The sequence below is a fragment of the Lepidochelys kempii genome, chromosome 21 (genome assembly GCF_965140265.1).
Source record: "Lepidochelys kempii isolate rLepKem1 chromosome 21, rLepKem1.hap2, whole genome shotgun sequence".
Taxonomy (NCBI): Eukaryota; Metazoa; Chordata; order Testudines; family Cheloniidae; genus Lepidochelys; species Lepidochelys kempii.
The window spans coordinates 7108985-7135706 of NC_133276.1; the positions used below are offsets into that span (position 1 = coordinate 7108985).

Consider the following 26722-nt stretch of genomic DNA (forward strand, 5'->3'; position numbering starts at 1 on the left):
ATCCCTTAATTTCCTCTATTCTTTTCCCTGCAGATCCTGTATTTCTTGCCCTAACCCGTCATGGTGTATTGCTGTGAGTTGTTAAACAGCTTCCGTGCTCCACCCCAGTGGTGGCTGGAGTGATGGCTGTGTTTAATCTGCATAAGCCTGTTAAGTATGTTGAGATCCATTCAGGATGAAAGCTTATAAGCATTCCTGTAAATCCAAACTGTTGTTATTGCTACTCTCACTTGTCTGTAATTTCTCCCCAGAGGAGCAGAGCACCTTTAATCATTCTCGTGGCTCTTCTCTGAACCAATTCATAACTGGGTCCCTGATCCCGTCAGATTCTAGCTTGTGGGCAGCTGGGTATGAGATTTTCATCATGAGCTTCTTTGAAACCAGACTCTCTGCAAGAATTGCTGGCAGGGTTGACAATAGCAACACTTTGCATTTACGGAGCATCTTCCATCCAAAGATCAGAGAACACTTTACAAAGGAGGTCAATATCATAACCCCCAATTTTAGAGCTGGGAAAACTGAGGAACAGGGAGGTGTCTTTGCTCACAGCACACATCAAGTCAGTGGAAGAGTTCTAAAGAGGAACCAGGAGTCGCCTGCTCTAACCATTAGACCACACTCCCTCCAAGAGCTGAGCATAGGATCCAGGAGTCCTGGCACCCAGCCCCGTGCACTGAACAGGAGAGATCTCTTCCAGTGCAATTTATCGTCAACACGGAATGGCAAGCAACTCTGCCACAATCCCATTTCCGCCCACTCCTATGCATTCCCTCTGCAAAACCCTGGGGGAGGAGCCGGAGGCAGCAGCCGCCCGCTCTTTAGACGTGTTTTGGAAGAAAAACAGCAAGGAGCTCAGGCTTAGGAGCAGCAGTGAAATATCTGTGGTGAACATTTCAACAGCAGAACTGTCTGCTTCCCCACCCCCAGCATCACAGGAATAACAGAGCATCCCCTGGGGGTCACCAGGGTAAGCCACCCAGGCAGGGGAAGCCAGTTCATGCAGAATCCAGAGGGCCTCACCTATGCCCTTTGTTAGCCATAGGCACATAGGATTTACCATGCCATGCAGAGGCCACTACCTGATGGTTCAGAAGGTGGCCCTGCCCATAATGCACTGGGGCAATTGTGCAGCCCTGTGTTTGGCATGTAGGTAGGTGAGATGGGGCACACATGTTCGCTCCTCATCCCTGCTGTGGCCTGATGAGGCCATCCAGCCCTGGGTCTACACCTGGGCCCAAAGGGACGTGTCCCTGCTGAAGTGGGCACAGGGGAGTTCTGTCTGTGGTAGAAGTGATCTCCTGGCCCTTCATGAGAATGCCCCGGGAGGTGCAAGTGTAACAGCCCTGGCCCTGACACTAGTCCCTGCTGCAGCTGGAAGGCAGCTTGAGCTGGGGTGGGGGCTCGGAAATGGCCCGAAGGGGGCAGCGGAGAGGCAGTTAGAGAAGGAGGAGGCAGAAGGAGGCAGCACTGGTCGAAAAGGGGATTGGCTGAGGAAGCTGGACAATGAAGCGCCGGGTGCAAGGAGCTCATCACGAGGGGCACAGAGCTCTGCCCAGTGGGGTTGCCCATTGGGGCACTGATAGCAGGAGATGGTTTGGGCGCCTGGGGCTGGCTCTCGTGGGTGGACCAGCTGGAAAGAGGCGCGGGCGTCACAGTGTTGAAGCCAAGGAGCATCGCAAGCCGGAGAGAGGGGAAGGCAGGACAGCTGGGGTGAAGCTGAGTGCAGCCAGGCAGAAGAGAAGTTGATTCCTCTTGGGGTGACAGCCAGGTGCTGAAAAACTTCGTTTCTGGTGATAGTAATTTACAGTTTATTGCCCTCCTAAGCGAGTATTTGATGTTACTCTATATTATTTATTGTGTACTATCCATCTATTCTTTCTATTCTGTTATTAGTTCTGACATATTTCTGGATTTTTCTTGTATAAAGTTGACAATGTTAAGGTTCTCTCCATTGTGTTGGTTTGCCCCTGCCTTTGCTCACGGTGGGCATAGGCTAGTCGAGGCTCGGGGCACCAGTCAATCCACCCTCTCCCACCACTCTCAATCAGCACTGTCACTGCCCCAGGGCTCTGGTCACCAAAGGGGCTGCCGTAAGAAGGGGGTCCCATGCGCAAAGACAAGCCCCTAGCTCCAGTTCTGCCCCTCTCTCTGATCCAGCATCCCTGTCAGGCGTGGAGCTTATCCCTGGCTCCTAGCCATGCTTCTGGGGAGCAAATACTTCTTCCACCCCATGTTCTCTTCTCGTTCCCTGCCTCGACTCCAACAGGCTCCCTCCATGGGCTCTCTTGCTGCTGGGGGTCACGCCATTGCAATGCTAGTTCCTCCCATGGGGAATCTCCCACAGCACCAGCCACCTGAGGGCACATCAGGAAACAGCAAGGCTGCCAACACTCCCCCATTATATTAGAAGTCCCTTATTTACATAAAACATTGCCTGTCTCCTACTCAGTCAGCACGGGCCCTCTTATATCCCATGTAATGCCCTAGTGCATGGGATCACTGCACCACTCAAACTTGGCCTGGTCACCCCCCATCCCAGTCATGGCAGAGGCTCTCACTTAGCTCCCGACATCCATGTGGAACTTGAACAGGAGCTGCAGCGGCTTCCTGGCCCAGCGCCTGAGGCCCTGGGTTCTCTGCAGTGCCCCGGGCTGGGAAGAGCGAATCCATCCCGAGGAAGGACGGGGCAGGGAAGGGACTCACCCCCCCGAGGCTCCAATCAAGAGTGGGGCCATCTCAGGTCTGTCCCCCTATTTGAAATACACTGTGGGCCACCGCAGGAAGTGGAAGCAGGTGCAGAGTCTCCAAAGGGTTAACCTTCACGCCAGGGCGCTGCAGATCTTGATCCACTAATTGCACCCACCGAAAATGCACTGGGGCTAACCCAGGCACTGGGCAACCCCCGCGAGGAGGCAGATAGGGCGCTAGAGGCAATCACGGCCAGCACACGAGGGGAACGTTGCCCCTTAGCCACCGAGCCAAACACTCAAGCTGCGTCATAGCCAGCATAGGGCCAGCCCACCCCCTCCATCCCCAGAGGGATCTTCCAAAGCCCCCTTCTCAATGGCCAGGAGTGTCTCTGGACACTGCTGTTCTGCAGTGTGAAACAGAGAGTCAAAGGTGGAAGCTTGGCACCCTCTTGTGGTTAGAGCTGAGAAGCTTCTTTAAAAGTTCCTTTTTTCAAACCTGCCTTCACTGCCAGGCCCTTGGGAAACTAATTCCAGCCTGTACAGTCTGGGGTCCGCGGGCACTGGCTCACCCAGGCTGGTTTTCCAGGGAGCTGGCCTTAGAAAGCCCACCCCTGCTGCTCCTTCCCTTTGCACCCTCACCCTTCACATTGCCACCTTGAAATCAGCCCGATGATAGCCCTTGAGATGGGTGTGTATCCACCTAGCAGGTACAAACTGGCCAGAGGCAGGGCATACTTCCCACACTCTGCCACCCCAGCATGACCCACAGGGAACCCTTCCAGGGCTAAGAGGAGGGCTAAGTCTCCACGGCCCAGCTGTTCACTGGCCGCTCCAAGCAGAGTAACAGCAAAGAAGGCATTGTGATGGTGAAGGCCAAGAGTGGGGCTAGGGAGGAAGATGGAATTAGCCTGCTTGGAATGTGGGCAGGTGCCGGAGGTTAATAACCCCCCCCCGCATCATTCATGTCCCAGGATTTTCATTCCCATTGGAGGTCTGGCCCTTGGTTTTGCATTTCACCTGCAACTGGCCCCTCCAGCAGCGCAGCCCCGAACAACACGCTGGGTCTTTCATTCAGTACTGGCTCCAAGGGATGAGTGTAGCCAGCTGCCCTTTATTGCAGCTCCTTGGGGCGGGGGTGGTGGTAAACTAAGTCACCCCACTATGAGGGACCCCGGATTTGCTAGAGCCTGACAGTGGTTTCTTCTTTCCACACCATGGCATGTTCTAGTGTAGACAAGGTGCTGGTGTTTTGTTACTTGTTGTAAGTCTAGAGGCCATGGTGCAAAACTTGGAAAGAAAACTGGAAGAGGTAACTCAGGTTAGACAAGGCCTAAGGCACTCTGCTACTGCAGGGATCAGCAGCGTATGCGGGTGCAGCTAGGCCAGACTCCCAGTGTATTTAGCTTGGCAGCCCTGCCAGCCTTACATTGGCCTCCGTGTTCTTAGCCTTCCTTCTGGGTGAAAATCAACCCAGCGCAGAAGCCAGCCCAAGATATGAGCAGCTCTTGAGTTCCCACTTACACTGTTCATTAGTAGCTCACCGTTTCCTTGCATGCCCCTGTCTGTCTGTACCCATCTGTTGTCTCAGGCCTGCTTCTTAGATTGGAAAGTCTTTGGGGCAGTGACCAGCTTTTTGTTCTAGATTTATACAGCGCCTAGCACAATGGGGGGCTTGGTCCACACCTAGGTGCTAGCTCAATACAAATAAATAAAATAATGAATGTAAGTGCTCCAAACCAGTTTTAAATGGGGCTCGGTGCCTAGCCTCTCAGCACGGGGTGAATATCAACCGCACTAAAAGCGCTTAGGTCCAATTTTTCAACAGAAAATGAAAACCAAAGGGCCAAGGGAGCTCTTTTTAGAGATTTCAGACTTTGAAAGTTTATTCAATTTTTTTACAGCTATTTAATGGCATAAAATCTGACAATGGTACAGACACAGAGCCCCTCACCGCTTGCTCCTTGCCAACGATTCTTTTCGGCCGACTGGGCAAGGTGTGCTGAGCAGCCCAGCAGCAGGTGCCCGGTTCCACAGACCAGAACGGGGAAACCGAACAGGGGAGGGAATGAGGTGGGGGAGGAATTCCATGCCGCGCTCCAGCAACAGCCTGAAGATAAGATGAAAAAGCTTCCGATCGGGTGTCAGCCGCACAGAAATCACACACAGCAGAAACGCAAATGCTCTAAGATGCACCCAACTCCACCTCCCAGGGATGTCATATAAAGATCCTCAGCTCAGATCCTCAGCTGGTGTAAACTGGCACAGTGTAACTTCAGTGGCACGGATTTGCACCAGCTGAGGAGCTGGCCTGAGGCCGACGCTCTGGAAGCTCTGCCCAGGGCTGGAGGACAGGGGTTACTGTGTTCATTGGGCCACCTTTTTGGGGCTGTGCTGTGGGGAGGCATTTGCCCCTCTCAGCTTCACACCTCTATTCTTGCGTACCCTGTAGGCAGCTGCTGCCCACTTCCCCTCCTTCAAGGGCCCCCTCTCGTCTTCTTTGCCCCCCTCCACACTGCTCGCCTCACTTCCAACCTCTTCCCATTACCCTGGGTTTGGTCTGCATTCCAGCATGAGCTCTTGGGGGCAGGCGCCATGCCCTTGGTATACATCCTCTGTCATGCCCCCAGCCTCTGTACACATGTTCATTAGCCAGGCTATAGTCCCTAGCTGCGAATCAAGTAGAAAACATGAGCTCCGGGAGACTGGCCCAGGGTAGGAAGTCATCCTGCACCCTCGAGGGGATGAAAGGCCTCCAGGGTACACTGCTCCATAGACACACGCCAGGAGGGACACATTGGGGGTGTGCTGGGTAACACATGCAGAGGTGCTGGCTGCCCACTCGGGCCCTACAATGGAAGGGCAGCTCAAGCCTGGGGGTAGACCCTTTCCAGTTGGTGTCTAACCATTCATCTGCTCTCAGTCGAACATAGAAAATTGGCAGCCCCTCCCCGGGGCCTTCACGAGAGCCACTCCACCCAGAGAGCCAGCTTCTCGGCTGGTGTAAAGCCGTGCAATGCCACTAAGCTGCTAGAGTCAGCAACGCTCCATTGAAAGCAATGCAGCGGTGCTGATTTACACCAGCCAGTGAGTGCCAGGGGGCCACTGTTGCACAAAGGGAACCCATCACGCTCAGAGAGCAAATTAACCCCAGGCGGGATTGGCCTCTCCGCTGAGCTGGAGCCATCTCATCATCCCTTTGGCTGGCTGGGCATGAAAGTTCTCCAGTGGGGAGGGAAGGAATCACATCTGGAGCCCACTTGCCAACTCTCCACTGCCCTCCTCAAGCTGATTTCACATACAAGTAGCCTGGTAGGGAGAGGTCCTGCCCACGCACAACGCCCACCAGCACTCTCAGGGATACTACAGCACCTGCCCCAGGCACAGCAAGTGACTGCCGTCCCCCCCCCCCCCCCAAGATTTGTAACTTGAGAGCCAGCCTGATTTGCTTCTCCAGCAATGGGAAGGGAGTGGGGAGCCCCTCATCACCTGATTTCCCTCTTTGGCCACAGGATCAGGCTGGGAGTGGGGGGAAGCTTGCCAGTCACTCCTTCTGGTAACGGATATGGAAACAACTCACTGTCTACTCTTCCACTCTAGCCATAGGCTGGAAGGGAAGAGGGCAGCAAGGAACAGGGGCCAGTTCACCCTCCAAGCCAGCAATGCCATCAGCTTGATTTGAAACATCAGGCCCCAAATCCCTGGTCTTGCTTGCTCAGCTGCTATTTCAGATTGCTTCGGTACTTTTCTAGGTCAGTGCAGGCAGCTGAAATCCAATCTGGGATTTGGCTACCTTATCGCTTTCCAGTGGTTAAGAAATAGCACAGGATCCCATAGCAGCTGAGCACCAAAACAGACCTAGCCTGTTGGATCTCTGCTCCTGCACGTGTGCAAAGGGGAACGTGGGCAGAGGCCCTGGCTGATTATGAACATGCGCCCCCCGTGATCCAGCCAACAACCTGTGAGGTTTATTCTCAGTGCAACATAAAAAGCTCTTAAATGCAGTTAACCAGGATGGTGCCTGGTTGGCCTTTCAGCAAGTTTTCAAAGTTTTCAAAGAGATGTTAAGAGTAACAAGAAGGGTTTCTTCAGGTATGTTGGCAACAAGAAGAAAGCCAAGGAAAGTGTGGGCCCCTTACTGAATGAGGGAAGCAACCTAGTGACAGAGGATGTGCAAAAAGCTAATGTACTCAATGCTTTTTTTGCCTCTGTCTTCACGAATGAGGTCAGCTCCCAGACTGCTGTGCTGGGCAACACAGCATGGGGAGTAGGTGGCCAGCCCTCTGTGGAGAAAGAAGTGGTTTGGGACTATTTAGAAAAGCTGGACGTGCACAAGTCCATGGGGCCGGATGCGTTGCATCCGAGAGTGCTAAAGGAATTGGCGGCTGTGATTGCAGAGCCATTGGCCATTATCTTTGAAAACTCATGGCGATCGGGGGAAGTCCCGGACGACTGGAAAAAGGCTAATGTAGTGCCAATCTTTAAAAAAGGGAAGAAGGAGGATCCTGTGAACTACCGGCCAGTCAGCCTCACCTCAGTCCCCAGAAAAATCATGGAGCAGGTCCTCAAGGAATCAGTCCTGAAGCACTTACACGAGAGAAAAGTGATCAGGAACAGTCAGCATGGATTCACCAAGGGAAGGTCATGCCTGACTAATCTAATCGCCTTCTATGATGAGATTACTGGTTCTGTGGATGAAGGGAAAGCAGTGGATGTATTGTTTCTTGACTTTAGCAAAGCTTTTGACACGGTCTCCCACAGTATTCTTGTCAGCAAGTTAAAGAAGTATGGGCTGGATGAATGCACTATAAGGTGGGTAGAAAGTTGGCTAGATTGTCAGGCTCAACAGGTAGTGATCAATGGCTCCATGTCTAGATGGCAGCCGGTATCAAGTGGAGTGCCCCAAGGGTCGGTCCTGGGGCCGGTTTTGTTCAATATCTTCATAATGATCTGGAGGATGGTGTGGATTGCACTCTCAGCAAATTTGCGGATGATACTAAACTAGGAGGAGTGGTAGATACGGTGGCAGGTAGGGATAGGATACAGAGGGACCTAGACAAATTGGAGGATTGGGCCAAAAGAAATCTGATGAGGTTCAACAAGGATAAGTGCAGGGTCCTGCACTTAGGACGGAAGAATCCAACACCGCTACAGACTAGGGACCGAATGGCTAGGCAGCAGTTCTGAGGAAAAGGACCTAGGGGTGACAGTGGACGAGAAGCTGGATATGAGTCAACAGTGTGCCGTTGTTGCCAAGAAGGCCAATGGCATTTTGGGATGTATAAGTAGGGGCATAGCCAGCAGATCGAGGGACGTGATCGTTCCCCTCTATTCAACATTGGTGAGGCCTCATCTGGAGTACTGTGTCCGGTTTTGGGCCCCACACTACAAGAAGGATGTGGAAAAATTGGAGAGAGTCCAGCGAAAGGCAACAAAAATGATTAGGGGTCTGGAACACATGACTTATGAGGAGAGGCTGAGGGAACTGGGATTGTTTAGTCTGCAGAAGAGAAGAATGAGGGGGGATTTGATAGCTGCTTTCAACTACCTGAGAGGTGGTTCCAGAGAGGATGGTTCTAGACTATTCTCAGTGGTAGAAGAGGACAGAACAAGGAGTAATGGTCTCAAGTTGCAGTGGGGGAGGTTTAGGTTGGATATTAGGAAAACCTTTTTCACTAGGAGGGTGGTGAAACACTGGAATGCGTTACCTAGGGAGGTGGTAGAATCTCCTTCCTTAGAAGTTTTTAAGGTCAGGCTTGACAAAGCCCTGCCTGGGATGATTTAATTGGGGATTGGTCCTGCTTTGAGCAGGGGGTTGGACTAGATGACTTTCTGAGGTCCCTTCCAACCCTGATATTCTATGATTCTGGTAACAAGGAAGGGAAAAATCCCTGAAGAACCATAGCAAAATCTTCACTCAAGTTCATCCTCCGAAGGTATAAAATGGCAGTCCCCCAGCGTGTGGGAAGTAGCTTTGCTAAACCAGAAGCCCCACGGTCCACAGAGAATGGCAAATGACACCTTCAGCGTGTCTCTTCCCGCACACCTCCATCGTCCTTTGAAATATTTTCTCATGCTTTTCCTTCCTTCCTTTCTTTTTTTGCTTTATCTTTTGGAAAACGCTCTCATCATAGGATATATTTTTTTAAAGTACTTTCCAATTTCAGAAAATTTTTTCGTTTCATTTAATTGGTTGGCTGGTTTTTACACATTTATTGGAAAAAGTTAACAAACAAAAACAAATAGTAGCAAGATGAAATCGAAGCTTCCCATGCATGGAAGTGCTGATGGGAAAGAGACAGTATATGACAGAGAGAGGTACAAGTGTCAAGCAACGACAATAAATACAGCCACACACGGCATCAGAAAGGGTCATGGTGCCGAGGGGAGCCGTGCCTCTTTCAGGGATGAGCAGCAAGGCTCGGGTCCTGATGATGCCTGCACCTGTTTAAGCCTGAGTAGTTCCCATTCACTTCTCCTGGGATTTTCAAAAGGACCTAAAAGAGTGAAGTTCTTGTCTCAGACGATGGGCCAGATTTTCAAAGGTGCAGGTAGGCGCCTACTGGAACTTACAAAAAAGCCTCAGTAGCTTAGAAATCAATGGGCATTCGGCAGTTATTTTAAACAGACACTTTTGCAAACCACACAAGATGCCTATCCGCGTCTTTAGGCACCTGAAAATCTGGCCCCAAGCTCTTGGGGTAGGGCCTGTCCTTTCTTATGTATTTGGACTGCACCCAGCACACCGGGGTCCTGCCTATGAGCAGGGCCCTCAGGTGAACTGCAATGCAAATACATGACAAATAATAATCATGAAAAGTGCCTACTGCTGATGGAAATTCAAGGTGGTGGGGGGGTGCTAACGTCTCTGGAAATCACAGCTTTCAGTGGGACTCCTCACGGAAGTAAAGCTACTCATGTGCCTGTGTGGTTGTAGGCTCGGGACCCTTCTGTCCTTGCTGCTCGGTGGCATTTGTGCTGCAGTCACATGGATGATCAAGGTGAGCAGGGATGGGTTTGTGCACCTCAGTATTGGTAAACCCTGCGGTTCATTCACTGCACTGTTGAAATCCCTAGCACTAAACATATGATTCATGATATTGTTTGGTTTAATGTTTTCAGGTCTGATGCTGCAAATGATAACTAGCTGGCACGGGGTCTGTCCCATTGGCAGGAGGCTTTCCAGTGACTTCAGTGGGCTTTGGAGCAGGACCATTGTGATTATTACCATGAGCTTGCAATGGCTTGATGAGACCATCATGGTAATAACACTAAGCACAATGCTACCTAGCAGTTGTTTGGCAGGATCAGGCTCTTAGGGTGAAATTCACCCCTGTTCATAAAGGCTACAAACCACATAATGCCATGATTTAAACCCTGTTTTGAGGCTCTGAATAATGCCTCAACCTTGTGCTGGTGGGAATTTCACCCTTTGTTCTCCAAAGAACACTGTCAGATGACAAATATAAATGATAAAAAAAACAACAACAAAAGAGCAAATTCCTCATCCACGTCATTAACGATCCCCCCCAGGAGAATCACTTCTGAAACCATTTTTTTACACGCTAAATGGCTTTTTGCCATTTACACAGTCGTTCACTTTTTGCATTTGACTCCTCTTGCACAATGGAACCACAGTGGTCAGTTTAAACTGTTGGGGTTTTTTTTAGTCAGTTTCAATTCCTGGCTGTGAGGTTGGGTTGCAAAAACTGCAGGAAACTTTTAAGTTCTGCACAAAAAATCTGTTCTGGTAGAAATCACAAGAAAACCAATGAAACATTTCTGTAAAACTTGAAACAAAATCTAAATTTGGGGGCTGAAACTCCCCGCCAGTGTCCCCGAGACAGAATATTTGTGGAGTCTCAGGCCCAGATCCTGCAAATACTTAGGCGTGTGCCTAATTATATTCATGTAAGTTGTCCCATTAAGGTCAGTAGGAACAACTGAGTACAGTTACCTGTGTGCCAGGGTCGGGGCCACAGTCATTGAAGAACAGGGACATAAAACTGCCCCATAATATCTATTACAATCATTTTTAACATTTCAAAAGTTCTCTGCAATTTTTCCTAAAATAAACCATCTCCCCACCCTGGCAAATAACTGCAGCTCTTGCAGAACAAAATCAAGGCAAATATGCCCTGAAAATCCAGTGGACCCAGTCAGAGAGTCTGACACTGCCCTGATGTGTGACCATGGGCATGACAGTTGCCACGCTCTGTGCGTCTGTTTCCCCTCCCATCCTTTGTCTATTTAGATCATAAGCTCTCTGATGATCAGCACTGTCCCTCATTATGGGTATGTACAGCACCTGGCATCATGGGGTCCTGATCTCAGTTGGTTGTTACCATAACACATATAATGATATATTATAAAACAGACAGTGATAGGGAGTAGTACTACCCCTTTAAGCGACAGTCTGGAGTTTACAGCCAAGAAAGGCTGGGCACAATCAAGGAGCACCCTGCCCCACCCTTGTGGCTTGGCTACATAAACAGGAAAAGCCCAGTAGCTGGGCTGCTAAGAAAGAGAGGATCAGTAGCTATGTTGTCTGCTACAGATCCCCAGGTCACTAGCCTGTCATGGGTCCTAGAAACTTTGCTATTTCTGCATGTAAGTCTGGTTGCCCTGAAGTAAGGGTCTTATGATTGTGGTTAAGTGGTTCCTCCCTGATCTGGTGCCTCGGGAAAAGGGAGAAAGCCTGCCTCCCTCCTACAACATTAAGGGTATGTCTGTGCTCCAGCCACTTCTGGTGCTGCTGCTAAAGTGTAGACTGAAGTCTACACTGGATGTTAGGATGACCTAACAGGTGCTCAGCACTGTGACATTTTTCACAGCTCTGCATTGTGTAGCTTGGTTGACCTAACTTTTAAGTGTGGACTAGGACCTCTGGTGATGGGGGGGTGATTTGGAGGCTTTCTTAAAAGGCCTTTTTTTTGTTAGTTTGGTTTTGGCCTCCCCCCATTCTTGAATCCTGTGCAGACCTGAGAAGATCTGTTTGCTCAAAACAGCTGTGGCTTGTCCTTTAAAAAGTGCTTAGAGATAGAGGGAAACCTGTCAGCCAAATGAAACTTGGGAAGCTCTACAGTGCAGCCTGATCACTACCACCAGGTTAGCAACCCTTCCACTCCATCTACTGCACCTCTTTGCCTTCTATGGCGTGTCTCTGACACTTAGATGGGTAGAGCCAGTGGTCAGCAATTGCCCATATCTCCATAAGGGAGAGCACAGGGCCTGATTCTGATTTTATACTGTTGTCAATTAGGAGCAGTCAGCGGACAAGTGGTGTAAGAGGAGATTTAGCCCCAGCCACCCAAGATGCTGCCTTGCATCTTGTCATAATTTGCACTTGAGTGGCACTTCCCCCTCACTTGGCGTGGATGTAAATGATGAGACACAGGGCAGCGCAGGGCAAGGGCGAATCAGGCCCTACACTTCCCAAGTCTAATCTCCACTACATTTTGCATTAAATACTTCCTCCCTTTATTTATCAACATGTCCCATCCCAGATTTAGTTCAGCCTCTAAATACTTCCGATGGTGTGTGTGAGGCACCTCTGCCAGCCACCTGAACGGTTGTCACCAAGTCTTTGAAACCCAATTCCTCCAGAGAAACAACCAGCCATTAAAATGCAGGAGAAGCAAGATATTCTTCTGTTTCTGCTACAGTGTGGGCAGGAACAGCAGAGCTATACTTTGACTCAGGTGGGCCTGGCTGCTGAGAAGTGGGTTTGGAGGGTAGCTTGGGAGTCCGCCTTGGAGTTGTTTTGCCTGTTCCCTGCTTTATAGCTCTGGTGCAGCTCATAATGCAGGAGACAAGGGGCGTAGCTGTGTGGAAGCAGTCAGAGACCACAGTGATCTGTGAACCACTGTTCCAGGTAGTAACACTGCCCCTGCAGCCTGTACAATGATACTGACAGTGATCGGATTAGGGATGGACAATGCTTTTAGTACGACAGACAGGCAGAAAGATCCCACAGATTCCCATCCATTGGGCAGCAGGAGAGTGGCTGATTGCAGGGAAATGCCTCATGCTCTGTCAGAGTTCTAGCTGCAGGAGGAGAGGATCAGGTCAACATGTGGGTCCTGAGGCATCAGGGAAATAGAGGGAATGGCTTATTGAGAGGGGGAGGAAACTTAATGGAGGGGTTAAAGGGCCCCTCTTCCTCTCCTTGCTCCTGGTGGAGCACACGTGACCTTGGCAGCAATAACTGGTGCTGCAGCCTAACTGAGACCCGACCCAGGAGTTAGTGGTCATCTTTGAAGAAGGGATGGTCCCCGCTTATCACCTTGCAGACCATGATCGCAAACTGGTTTTGCGCATGTAAAGAGCTGCTTGAGGGGTGGCCTGGTCCAGGGGGTAGGACATTGACGTAGGATGCAGGAAACCTGGATTCTATTACCTGGTGTGTCTCCTATTTAAACTGTAAGCTCTTTGGGGCAGGGACTTTCTTACTACATGTTAGTTTAGCACCCAGCACAATGGCGCCTGGACCTTGATTTGGGGCCTCTAGGTTTTACTGAAATAAAACAAAAATACCTTTGCAACGTCTTATTTACACTAGAGTGAAAAAACAATTGGGCCCCCTGAAAGGAGCTCAACCTTTTGTCTGATTAATCAGATCCCCTGCCTACTCCAGACTGGATGCTCCGTTGAAGTCTGTGGAGCTACCCCAGTGAAAGGGGAACCAGAACCTTGATTATTAGGCCCCAGTGCATGAAAGCATTTAAAGCATGTGCTTAGGACTGCCCTTCTCCAGGACAGCACTTAAGGGTGTGTTTAAATCCTACAGACTTCAAAGAGACTTTAGCAAGTGTTTAAAGTTGAGCATCTGCTTACATGCTGTCCTGAAGCAGGACACTTTCCTGAACCTGGGCCATAAGTTGTAGCCATTTGGAATTATCAGTGTATTAAGATTTCTGCCCCTCGGGTCTGAGAATATCAAACCTGGTGTCAATATATAAATTAGCTCGTCGTTTCCAACAGAATCCAAGTTTCCTTGGATAACTGATAAAATCAGGAATGTTAACTCTAGCTAAATCCTTACAAAAATACAAAATAAATAGGTCTATAGAAGAGAGGTTGGGGCTCACATCCCCCCAGTCTCCAAGAAGGCTCAGAGCATTGCTTGTACATTTCATGTGAGCTTTTCCAACAGAGGTCTCTGCAGTATACGGCTGATCATTCTAAAGAGCAGTCCCCACCACCTAACACCAAAGCCGAACATGGTGGGGTGTTATTTCAGGCGTGCCCCCTCCCACTGCCCAAATGTTCTAGGTCCAGCTCTTAACCAGGGGTGCCCAACTCCAATGGACGCTCGAGGTTCCTGGACCCAGTTCCAGGTGCTGGTATGAGTGGCAGAAATGCAGGAGCCAAGCTTAGGTGCCCATATTTGATAAGTGGACACCCCACATGTGTTCATCCTTCATAACCGGCATGGAAAAAGGCAAAAGGATGTCGGAGTTTTTGAACGGGCATTTGCAAATGTCTTGCAGGAAGGATTGCCATGAGGAGGGAAGCAATCTATCATCTAAAGAACTCCTGGGGTCTGATTCTCCACCGCGTTGCACCCTGTGCCGCCCTTCCCACGCTACATCAGAACAGGAACGTTCCACACCTACTCTGCACAGATGTGTCTGCACAACATGGGGGGAATCAGGCCCAATGCTTCCTCCTCCCAGTCCATCCACCCTCTAGTCATTTATTCTTTATCATGTATCCATTCTGGCAAAGGTGCAAGGATTATACACAGACCAAGATCTGGAATGGGAAATGCAAGCATGTCCTTTATCAGCCATGCTTCTTGCATATTGTTTGCAACAACCCTTGAATTACTGACCTTTGCATCATACAAATGGGATCCTTGCACTTCTGCCTATAGGAGCAATCCTAGCTAGGATTCATTGGTCAATGAAGTTAGACCAGGAATGAATTTCCTGGCTAGATCTTTACACTCCAAAGTCACAGCATATCCCCGGTGTTCAGCTGAGAAACCAAAAGATAGCATGGAGGAGCCCATACCACCTTCTAGGTGTCAAAGCCCAAGAAACAAGGGGAGAGACAATGCAGGCCATTTTCCTTTAACGGACAAAGGTGACTGGCTGTTCACCAAATTAGGACAATCCCTCCTTCCAAGCACTCAATCCTGCATTCCGTGCCACACCACCACATCCACTGACTTCTTTAGTACACCTGTAGAATTTCTGGCTGTGTCAGGAAAGCAGGAATGAGCCTCAAAGATACGAAAGGCCAAATTCTCTGTGACTGTAAACTGGAGCTAAACCCAGTTGCAACAGGAGAGGATGTGATTGTGTGTGTGTGTATGTATACATACACACACGCACATAAATATGAAACCATTCAAGAAACTTTTGAGACAACATGCTCTGTCTTTAGCAACATGGAGGCTGTGATAGCAGCTGCATTTTACCCCCACGCTCGATTCACAAATGGAAACAGAACCTCGAAATAAATTAAAACATGCGCACAACACTTTGCGTAGATCGTAAATTTCATAGGTGCAATGTTGGAAGGTCCACGTGTCCCTGAAGAGATCAAACAAAAGCCAAAGTAGGAAAAAAACTAACGCCAACCCACTGTGTTTCACCTGTGCCAGAAGTGTATGTGTTTTCTGATCAGAACCAGAACTGGTATCCGCTGGCCGTACGCCAATGATCAGCTGTGCAAAGGACGCCATCCTAATAATAAATAGCAACCCCAATTCTGTGTTCAGCTTGTCAGCTGTTTGGTAACAATGGGAATGAACAAGCGTCTGGTCTGGAGAAGCTGGTGTGATGTGTACATTCTGCTTCATCAAATATGCAAGCTCTCCCGGGAGCAGAAACATTAGAATATTCACTCTGAGCGCCACTTCTTCCTTTTGCTATTGATTTCTTTATTGCATCCCAGGTATGAGCTTTTCACCAGCCTTGTCTTTAAGAAAAAACCTCTCCTCTCGCTAGAGAAAGTTTCCCGGTGGCTGGGTTCAAAGGCAAACTCTGCTCTGGATACAAAGCTTTTAAATTACAGTCCCGGTGGCAGCTGGCATGTAAAGAAAGCCTCGTGCCCAGAGACTATTATGATAATGTCATTAAAAACAAACAAACAAACTAAGAACATGCCAGTTACAGGCTTCTTCCAAACTCTCCATCGCTCTCCCCATCCTCAACTCCCAGGGCTTCGCGGAGGAGTGAACAATTCTGGCGCAACAGCCCATGCTCCTGGCCACAATGAGGATGCAGGATGTGAATATGGATGGGTGCAGGGGGTGGGAAACCAGGCTGAACCGAATGAATGAAGACATTTTATGGAAGGTTCCAGTTTCTCCCCCACCCGCCAATCCCTTTCCTGTTTTCTCAGTAGGAAAATGGAATGCTGCCCCCAGGGAATCAGCTGGGGAGCAAAACATGCGCCAGGAAGTAAGCGATGGAGTCCCAGTGCTTCCAGAGGAGGAAGAGGAAGAGGAGCAGCAGGGTGGTGCTGAGGATGCGCATGCGGGTCTTCATGAGGGGCGTGATGAAGTTGGCGATGGTGGAGACGAAGACGAGCAGCACTGCCATGAGGGCCAGGATGACGTTGATGAATTTGCCTAGCAGGGCCCGGGCATTGGCGTTCTCCACCCCTTCCAGCTGCACCACCTGCTGCTGCTGCTGCTGGAGCTCCAGCTTGGTGACGCGGGTGAGGCACGACTCCACCGCTTCCTGCAGAGGTAGACGTGAACCACGGTTAGTTTGGCCGCAGGGTAGGACACCACAGCGTAGCGGCTACACTGTGCGGTAGAGAGTGCTGTCTGGTGGTTAGAACCAGGACTCCTGAGTTCTGTGCCTGTCTCCGTGAGGGAGGGAAGGCTGGTGGGTTAGAGCTGGGGACTGGGGAGCCAGGACTCCTGGGTTCCGTGCCTGTCTCCGTGAGGGAGGGGAGGTTGGTGGGGTAGAGCCAGGGACTGGAAAGCCAGGATGCCTGGGTTCGGTACCCAACTCAGTGAGGAAGTGTAGGTGAGAGCGCAGCGCTCCTTGTTTCTGTTCCTGGCTGTGACACTTTGGGACAAGATGCTTAAACAATGCTGGGTGCCTCAGTACACCCACCCGGAATAGGGGAGTGTCATTCACCTACCTAAGGTAGGTTGCAAAAACAAAAGGAGTACTTGTGGCACCTTAGAGACTAACCAATTTATATGCTCAAATAAATTGGTTAGTCTCTAAGGTGCCACAAGTACTCCTTTTCTTTTTGCGAATACAGACTAACACGGCTGTTACTTTGAAACCTAAGGTAGGTTGTCAGGCTCAATTAACATTTGCAAAGTGCTTTGAGATCTGCTGAGCTATCGCTGTGCAAAGTAGGGTTATTATTAGGGTTCTGCCCTGATAATCTTGTACCATTGAAAGCATCACCCCGAAGAGCCTTACAATGAAGGCGTATGATAGTCAGAAAGAAACAAATTGCAAAGACTCCATTTTGGGATCCCTGGTTGACGGGATTCTTGTGCACATGGCACAAAACTTTCCTCAAAACCTTCCCCACCTGCATCCACGAGAACCCGCTATTCTGAGCGTTAAACAGAGGTATCAGAGAAAGGGGAAGTATATAGTATGCACAATGCATTGGGGGGAGGGCAGAGATACAGCTATATCTGCCCACACGTGCCTGGTGAAGAAGGTGCAATGCATGTAAGGAAAGCACAGAGCTTTTCCATTGCTTTGCAGATTTGCATTTTGCTTGGTTTGTTCTTAATTCACTTGAAATGTATTTGCTTCCCTTCCACGATACATGTGCTATTTTTTCCAAAGGGCGAATAAAACCTGAGCATCAAATATAGTCAATTCCACTGGGAAGTTCCCCCAATTGCCACGTGAGGGCAGAACAGTCCCCTGCAGACTGTGCTGAACAGCGACAGTCAAATCCACCCACTGGGGGCCTCTGATAAATGGCCCGTATATTATTGACACCCGAAAGGCGACAATGCAAAGGGCGGTGCGATGTGACAGTCCTAACGGAGCACTTCTGATCAGTCCCTACGTACTGGGTGCAATACAAAAACCCCGACAGGTAGACAGACGGATTGACAGAGACATAGATTTCAATGGTCTAGCTGGTGCTGTCCGTAAGACCCCAGCAGCCCCGTTTTCAGAGGTGCTCCAGAGAGACGTGGCAGCTGAGCACCTCTGGAAACCAGAACAAAGCAGGGAGCTGGCATCTGCTCCCATAGGTTTTAACAGGAATGTTGTATGTAAGACATGAGAGGTAATTGTCCCATTCTACTTGTCAATAATGAGGCCTCAGCTGGAGTGCTGTGTCCAGTTCTGGGTGCTACACTTGATGTGGACAAACTGGACAGAATCCAGAGGAGAGCAACACAAATAATCAAAGGTTTAGAAAACTTGACCTACGAGGAAAGCACGCTTAGTCTTCAGAAAAGAAAACTGAGCCGGGACCTGATCAGTCTTCAAATATGCTAAGGGTTGTTATAAAGGGGATGGTGATCAATTGTTCTCCACGGCCACTGAAGGTGGGACAAGAGGTAATGGGCTTATACTGTAGCAAGGAAGATTTAGGTTAGATATTAGGAAAAGCTTCCTAACTCTCAGGGTAGTTAAGCTCTGGAACAGGCTTCCATGGGAGGTTGTGGAATCCCCAACATTGGTGGTTTTAAAGAACAGGTTGGACAAACACCTGTCAGGGATGTTTTAGGTTTACTTGGTCCTGCTTCAGCACAGGGGGCTGGACTAGATGGCCTCTGGAGGTCCCTTGCAGCCCTACATTTCTGTGACTCCTGCAATGAGCCCCTCTGCTCACCTCAGGCTGCTTCTCTGCCCTGCTGCTAAGTGAGTGACTCAGACCTTTGCACTGTTCCCAGAAACATCCTGTGTTTACCTCTTGTTTAAAGTGAATTTAGTTCACTAGGAACTGGACACATTCCAGGCACACATTCCATGCGGGCCACGGAACAGCCCTCAGTAGTCCATCACTAGTCCCCAGAGCCATGCAGCTCTCTACCGGACTAAGAGTCTCGGAGGGTCATGGCTAAATTGTCCCACTGCTGTCTCTTCTAGGCTCTCTGCCTCTGAACAGCGTATCCCAGCAAATGACTGCTTTGGAAGGTGGTAGCTCATTCCTTAAAAGGGAATTCCTTCCCCTCCATCTTTCAGGTACTAGCCCCACACTTCCCCCCGAGGCACGTAGTGTCCGTTCTCCCATTGCAGAAATCTGCGCGCTCCCCGCCCCCTGCCCCTTTCCTATCTCATCTGCAAAAAGATGCCAGTTCAGCTGAGTAAGGATGGTGGCGTGGCCTCTCTGGGTTCCCATACCTGGATGTCCCTAGCTCTCTCATAGGACTGATAGGCCACCTTCTCCTCCATGCTGGCTAGCTCCTGCTTCAGGTTGGTCATTTCATTCTGGTGGAGCTCCGTCAGGTCATTCAGCTGCTCTTCCAGGCGTTCGTATCTGCGGGGGTGGAGAAGGTGCATGGGGAAGGTGTGAATGCTGGCAGCCGGGTTATTACATTTGATTCATCTTTCTCCTACCATGCAAGGAGAACAGTCTGTTTCCATCAAATTGAGATTCCATTAATTCCAGTTCCCCCCAGCGCAAACCTCACTGGCGCCCCAGATATCTAGCATACAGAGGTGACTTGGATGACATGGAAATGACTTTGTGTATCAAGCAATTGAGGCACTCCACACAGCAATGACACCATGGCACCTAAAACAAATAGGACAGGTTCCAGTGCTGCCTGGAGTCAACAAATGGACACTTTGAAGGATGCAAATTAGAAGCAGACAGAGGAGGCTGTGTGCATGCAGCGATTGATAATGTGGAGTTTATTTCATCTCTCTTCTGTTTTGTCTCTAGGATGCCTGGTTTGTGCCGCACTCCCCGAGGAGCTGGTCTCGCTCTCAGAAGCAGCCACCTCGGATTCTCCAGAACTCCCTTAGCCGTGGAAGGAACTCAAATGGCCCTGAAACCACAGGTCAGCGGAGCTTCAGAATCTCCTGGTTACACAGCTCCTAAGCCTCTCCTGTGCCTCCCTCTCTGAGATGAAATGTGTTGGAAGGGCACCTTGTGTCTAATGGGGTGGGGGAAGTGAACCTTCCACCCCATCTTATCCACAGCAGTACAAACAGAGCCCAGTGCCTTAGCCCTGATCTCTAAGGATGAGAGGACAGCTCAGCTGTCTTTGTCACCTGTTCAGTCCTTGGACTTTGTGTCAAGACTGCCATCCAAGTGCACACGACAGGGGTGGCTGCCACTTGAGCTGCACTCCCACTTCGCTTCATATAGGCCATCAGATGGTAATGGCTTTCCTCCTGAACCTGAGCCCCTAAGTCGCATTCAAACCAGCACACTCTAGTCAATGAGAAAGGCTCTGTGACCCTTACCCCCAGTCCCCTTTGTTGGAGGGGGGAGGAAGGAAGGGAGGGGAGTTTCTTTGGCCACTTAGGACTATCTGGATTTGGGAACACGGTGTTTTATTTCCATCTCGTCTGACACTGGCAAGGATATTTCAGGACATTTTCCAGCTTCCGAGAAGGGCTTGGAAGACCCTTCAAATAGCAGGGCTGGGGGGAAAAAGGAACCCCAATGACATCACAAGCCGGCTCGCAGTTGGAGAAGTATTTTTAAACAGGGTTTCAACTTTTGTCCTCAGCCAAAATGATCTAAAATAAAGCAAGCCCAAGCCAATGCCCCATTTGGAGGCTGGTCCTTGTTTCCCGTTCCCAAGAGTTGAGGGGGCTGGCACTGCCTGTCAAGCATTTCCTCTGGCCTCTTATAAATAGCAAAGAGCCGTTTTTCTCAGGGTGATTGGCAGAGGGGAAGCATCATGGGATTCCTTCAGGGCTACGGGCGGCTGGGAGGTCCTACAGCTAAACAAACAAGCAGAGCCTGGCTCGTCAATGTGGAGGCCACACGCAGCTTGCTGGGCTCAGTGTAACAAATCCTGGTTCCTTTCCCTAATGGGAACAGAATCCCACGCTTCCTCTTCTCATGGAAAACAGAACGCTCAGGTACTGCAGAACCTTTCCCCCCTAGATTTGCCCTTTTGAATGGCTCGGCTTTATATCTCATTGCCTAAGCCAGTGGTTCTCAGCCTTGTTATTGATCTGTGACCCACAAAATGGCCAATAGACCATCCCAGGATCTACCTTATTCCAGAATTCTTTGTAGCTGGGTTTGTGGGTTTAAACTATAGTGCCCTCCCCCCCATTAGTAAAATATATTGGAATTTACAACCCCCTAAAAAGCCAAGTGCGCTCAGTAACACCCAATTTTTGTTTCTTCAAAGACACTGTCAAGGTGTGTGGCATCATTGCGGTAAATCAGTTATTTTCCATATTGGGAAGCTTGAAACGTGAATCTACTTCCTTACCAATATCCTCGTCCACTGTGCACACACATTTATTTGTTATTGTTGTTCAAGCGTGCACAGCGGCTTGTTATTGTAGGGTTGCTTCTGGGGGCCAGGCTGCATACACGGCTTTGTTACTGTGGAGTTGCTCAGGGGGTGCACTGGAGCTGCGCACAGTGGTTCGTTATTGTAGGGCTGCTCCTGAGCAGGGTGGCAGTGGGCGTTGAAGGCATTTGCTTTAACTGAACAGCTCTGCACAACGAATTGCAAAGAACCACATATAAAATAGCAATGCTATGAAGGGCCAATGGAGATGCAGGCCCACTGGTGTGAGCCACGTAGGAGCAGCCTTGCAGAGACAGGGAGATGGCACCCATGCACGCGCTCACACACAGCTGCACTGGGGCTGGCCCTACCTGTACCGCTCCTCTTGCAAGCACTGCGTCATGTAGGTATAGTCCCTCTGCAGCTGCGCCTTGAGATCCTCCATTGAGTCCTCCAGGTGCGACTGACTGTCCTTAATCTCCCGGAGCTCCTCCAGGATGGTGTCAAAGTTATTGTGGTGACTGTCCAGGGTATTGGACTTGGGACTCCCCAAGCCGCCGGGCCCTGCCCCTGAGTTGCTGCCCCCCGCCGATCCCGAGGTGGCGCTGGAGCACTCGTCATCACTGCCATACTTGGGGCTGGACACCAGGGTGACGCTGCCGCTCAGAGTCCTCGAAGCCTCCTCGGGGTGCCCGTCATCCAGAGCGTCCTTCAGGTGGGCAATGTTGTCGGCGCTGCCAAACTTGTTCCGGATCAGGCTAGCAAACTCCCGGGGCTTGGAGACCACAGCCGTGTGGGTGGCCTGGGACAAACCCGACAGGCTCCCCTTGACGCCTTCCACTACCCCACCTCCGAAGCCGCTGATGCTGGACCGGACATTGGCCCCCACATCCTTGAGGCCCTGGTGCATGTCCCGAAACACATCCTTGGGCTGTCGGGAGAGCCCGTTCTGTTCAATCTCCTTTAGCTTCTTGTGGTAGTGCTCAAGCTTCTTATGGAGCTGGGCGATGGTCTGGGCCGACTTCTGGTTCTTCTTCTCAAAGACTTGCTTGATGCGGGAGGCCTGCTGCTTGTCGGCGTTGTTGGCCAGCTTCAGGTACTCAGCTACGTTGTCGTCCCGAGCCTCCTGCTCGATCTTGATCTGCTCGGTGATCTTGAGGATTTTCTGGTGCAGGTGGTCGATGGCTGCTTTCGTCCTGTGCGGGTCTGGGGTGCCATCTGGGACATCCAAGCAGATGTTGCCGACGTCGGAGTCGCCGTGGCTGGCATTGGAAGGCAGGCTAAGCGTGCTCACGTCTCCTTTGTCCAGCTGGGAGCAAAGAGAAAGAAGAAGTCTGAATAGAGGGGTCTAAAAACAACACACCCAGGGAATGGGGGGAGCCTCAGGTTCCACAGCAATGAACAAACAGGGACAGAGAAAGAAGAGAGACAGACAGAAGCAGGTTGGTTCCTGGTAGATGTTTCCCATCAGTAACACCATTACCTGCACCATTTGTAGAAGCCAGTGAGCAGATTCAGCAACAAAACTCTTGCATTGGGTACCCTTATGGCAGATAGGCTATTGTTTGAGTAAACTTCTGCTCTACGGTCACCTGCACAGGGCAGCTTGCCTCTGACATTTTACACTCGTTCAGTGCAAGGATAGCGTGTTAGACGCTCCGGTCTTTTACTAGATTTGCAAATCCAAACCGTCTGGGGAAAATATCATTGAAAAAAGTTATAAGTTTGGAAGCATTTCAGGTTCTAACATCTTGTACTCAGGATCTGTCTCCTCTCATCACAGACAAGTTACTGCTTTGTGAGTTCTAACAAGGCTTAGCACAACTTCCTCCCAAGCTGCAAAGGTGAGGAAGTAACATTTTCTCCACTTTCCAGATGAGGAAATGGACGCTTCGAGAGGGGCAGTGACTTGGCCTGAAGCCATTCAGTGAGTCAGTTTTCCCCCTGTAGCACCTGGCATTGGCCACTGTCAGAACACAGGATACGGTCTGACCCAGTGTGGCCATTCTGATATTCTTAATCAGCTGTAGAGGTACGAATTGAACCCAGGAGCCCTGGCTTACGTTGCTTTGCCACACCCGCTGAATCAGACTGCTTGAGTGGGGAAGACTAGGAAGCTGAAACCAATGGTCAAATCTGCCACCAAAACAGGAGCACATGCAGAGATTCAGGAACCAGCCTGTATTTTGGCCTCTTTTTTTCAGGCTTTGGTTTCTAGAGCACAGACAAATGCCCTGGATTTTCACAAACAGGAAAGAGAAACCCAGGCGTGACCTGGATTTACAAATGGGGAAGAGACTGTTCCTTCTAATACTGCGATATCAGAAGGCTGAAGACACATTAACCCCCTTCCCCATCCCAGTGACACCTTGTCTTCTGCAAGAGGATTCCAGATCCCTTTACAAACATTTTCAATCCCTCACGTTCCGTCCCGCAGGGAGGGACAGGAGTGCTTTAACTTACATTTTACAGACAGACAGCCTGAGGCATAGAGAGGGGACGTGACTAGCCACAGGCCACACAAAAATGTCGCGGGTAAAGCCAGGAATAGAAACCAGGCCTGTCTCCCTATGCCCAGTTTGAAATGCCTAAAGCACACTGCCTTCCCATTTGAAAACCACACATTTTCCAGTGGCTGAGTTTTCTATGCAAACTGTCATGCAAATGTAGGTGATGCATAAATGGCTTGTGGCTTCTAATGAAGAGTTGGCGAACAGTTAAATATTGTTGGCAGACATGGCCTGATTTCTAATTTCCATCACATTTTCACAGAATGACCCTTTAGTACAGTATAATTTTGATAGATTGTTACTTTGGAATACATTATCCCCAGGGAACATCTTGCACAGGAGGAGTGGCGCGTTCTCCAGAGACTGCACGTAAAGGTTTAATAAGTGACGTGTCCTAGGTGTGGATGAGACAGGCACAGATTTCATTACTAGGAAGGGATTTGCCTCTGTTGTTCACTGTTGATTCTCCTCTCCTCCATGGGTTGCTATTATATTAACCATATGGAACCCCCTATTAATGACATCAATGGAAGCAGAATCAGGCCTTTAGACAAATAAGCTTCTGGACACAGTGATCTTGTCTTCCTAGATGTCTGTGATGTCTCATGAGCACCTACAGTGCTATAAAAATAATAGGGAGTCTGATCTTGCATGGAACACCATTGACTTCAATGGAAGTTCAGCGTGCAGAGGGCGCAGAAGATCATGCCCAGGAGGTGATCTGCGCTGTTCTGTTGCATGCTTTACTCCCCAGGCTGCAGTGGTCCATCCACGCAGTGACCAGCCAGTCCTTCTGTTGGGTCCATGCATGGCTCCTGGCAGCCAACACTACTACATAAAGGTAGCGGGGGCTTGCGGTGGGATGTGCAGCATGTGGATCCTTCTAGGGAACTCGAAGGGCACTTCTGGAGACCAAAGGACAGAGAACATTAAGGGCCCGTCCATGCTGGGGAGAGTTGTAGCAGTGCAGTACCTATGCTGGTGCAAACCCCCAGCGCAAAGGCATTGTGTCAAATTCGGGGCTTGCACTCGTGCAAATTTTCCTGTTTAATCCTGGTGCAGCACATCTACACTGGGGCTTTGCACCAGTACAGACAGGCCCTATGCTGAGGATTGAGATGATCTTTCACAATACATAGACATAAAGCGTTTTCTCTAAGATCAGACATGTTCCTTCTTCAGGCCTTGCCCCCATCCGTGGCCAAGAGAGAGATTACAAATGTGTGGAGGGAGGGGGGAACAGCTAATTCCCCTTTTTGGGGTGTTATAAAGACCCTGATTTCTAAAGATATTGTTAATATCTGCAAAGACCTTTGAAGATGCAGAGAAAGCCTTTGTCCCCTGCTGGTATGTTTTGCAAAGCGTTGGTGCTTGGCCAGTAATAACATCATGCCATAATTGTTATATACGGTAATAGACTAGGAGCAAGAATGTCTTTGAATTACAAACTGTTTGCCACAGGATTGAAAGCCACCTGCTGCAATATACTCTGGAGGTAGTTTTACTGTGTTTTTTTTTAATTTCTGAGTGCAATCCTAGCCACAGTGAAGTCAGTGGGAGTTTTGCCACCTACTTCCAGGGGGCCAGGATAGAATCATAGAACTGGAAGGGACCTCGAGAGGTCATCTAGTCCAGTCCCCTGCACTCAAAGCAGGACTAAATATTATCTAGACCATCTCTGATGGGTGTTTCTCCAACCTGCTCTTAAAAATCCCCAATGATGAAGATTCCACCACCTCCCGAGGCAATTTATTCCAGTGCTTAACCACCCTGACAGTTATGAAGTTTTTCCTAATGTCCAACCTAAACTGCCCTTGCTGCAGTTTAAGCCCATTGCTTCTTCTCCTATCCTCAGAGGTTAAGAAGAACAATTTTTCTCCCTCCTCCTTGTAACAGCCTTTTACGTACTTGAAAACTGTTATCATGTCCCCTCTCAGTCTTCTCTTCTCCAGACTAAACAAACCCAATTTTTTCAATCTTCCCTCACAGGTCACGTTTTCTAGACCTTTAATTATTTTTGTTGCTCTTCCCTGGACTTTCTCCAATTTGTCCACATTTGTCGTGAAATGTGGCACCCAGAACTGGACACAATACTCCAGTTGAGGCCTAATCAGCAAGGAGTAGAGCGGAAGAATTACTTCTTGTGTCTTGCTTACAATACTCCTGCTAATACATCCCAGAATGATGTATGCTTTTTTTTTTTTTTTTTTTTGCGCAGCAGTGTTACACTGTTGACTCATATTTAGCTTGTGATCCACTATGACCCCCAGATCCCTTTCCACAGTACTCCTTCCTACGCAGTCATTGCCCATTTTCTGTGTGTGCAATTGATTGTTCCTTCCTAAGTGGAGTACTTTGCATTTATCCTTATTGAATTTCATCCTATTTACTTCAGACCATTTCTCCAGTTTGTCCAGATCATTTTGAATTTTAATCCTATCCTCCAAAGCACGTGCAACCCCTCCCACCTTGGTATGGTCCACAAACTTTAGAACGTACTCTCTGTGCCATTATCTAAATCAGTATTTCCCAAACTAGGGCCGCTGCTTGTTCAGGGAAAGCCCCTGGCGGGCCGGGCCGGTTTGTTTACCAGCCGCGTCCGCAGGTTCGTCCGATTGCAGCTCCCACTGGGCGCGGTTCGCTGTGTCCGGCCAATGGGGGCTGCGGAAAGCAGCGGCCAGTACATCCCTCGGCCCGCACCGCTTCCCGCAGCCCCCATCGGCCTGGAGCAGCGAACCGCGCCCAGAGGGAGCCGCAGTCGGCCAAACCAGACACAGACAGCTGCAGCGGTACAGGAGCTAGCAAACAGAGCTGTAAACAGGGAAGTTTGAGTGGGAGTTCTGTTGGAGGAGAAGGTATTTGTGTGTGTGTGTGTGTGTGTGTGTGTGTGTGTTTGGTTTTGTATTGTTTGTATCTGTAAGTGTAGGGGCTTTGTGCTGGGAGAGAAGCTGAGCCCTGATTAGGGGGCGGGGCTTTACTGACTAGGGGTCCTATAAAGGTAGCAGCCAGTCAGGCAGCGGCACAGGAGCTAGCAAAGAGAGCTGTAAACAGGGGAGTTTGAGTGGGAGTTCTGTTGGAGGAGAAGGTATTTGTGTGTGTGTTTGGTTTTGTATTGGTGGTATCTGTATGTTTAGAGGCTT

General features: G+C 49.7%; 1 protein-coding gene across 1 annotated transcript in view; it reads right to left on the reverse strand.

Annotated features, from left to right (window-relative positions):
* Nucleotides 1–8284: 8284 nt before the first annotated feature.
* TMCC2 (transmembrane and coiled-coil domain family 2) overlaps nucleotides 8285–26722 on the reverse strand; it is an 89788-nt gene continuing 71350 nt past the window's right edge. Inside the window, 3 exon segments of the mRNA XM_073320150.1 lie at nucleotides 8285–16384; nucleotides 18989–19124; nucleotides 21444–22381. Coding sequence (XP_073176251.1) covers nucleotides 16073–16384; nucleotides 18989–19124; nucleotides 21444–22381 — 1386 coding nt within the window. The 3' untranslated portion in view covers nucleotides 8285–16072.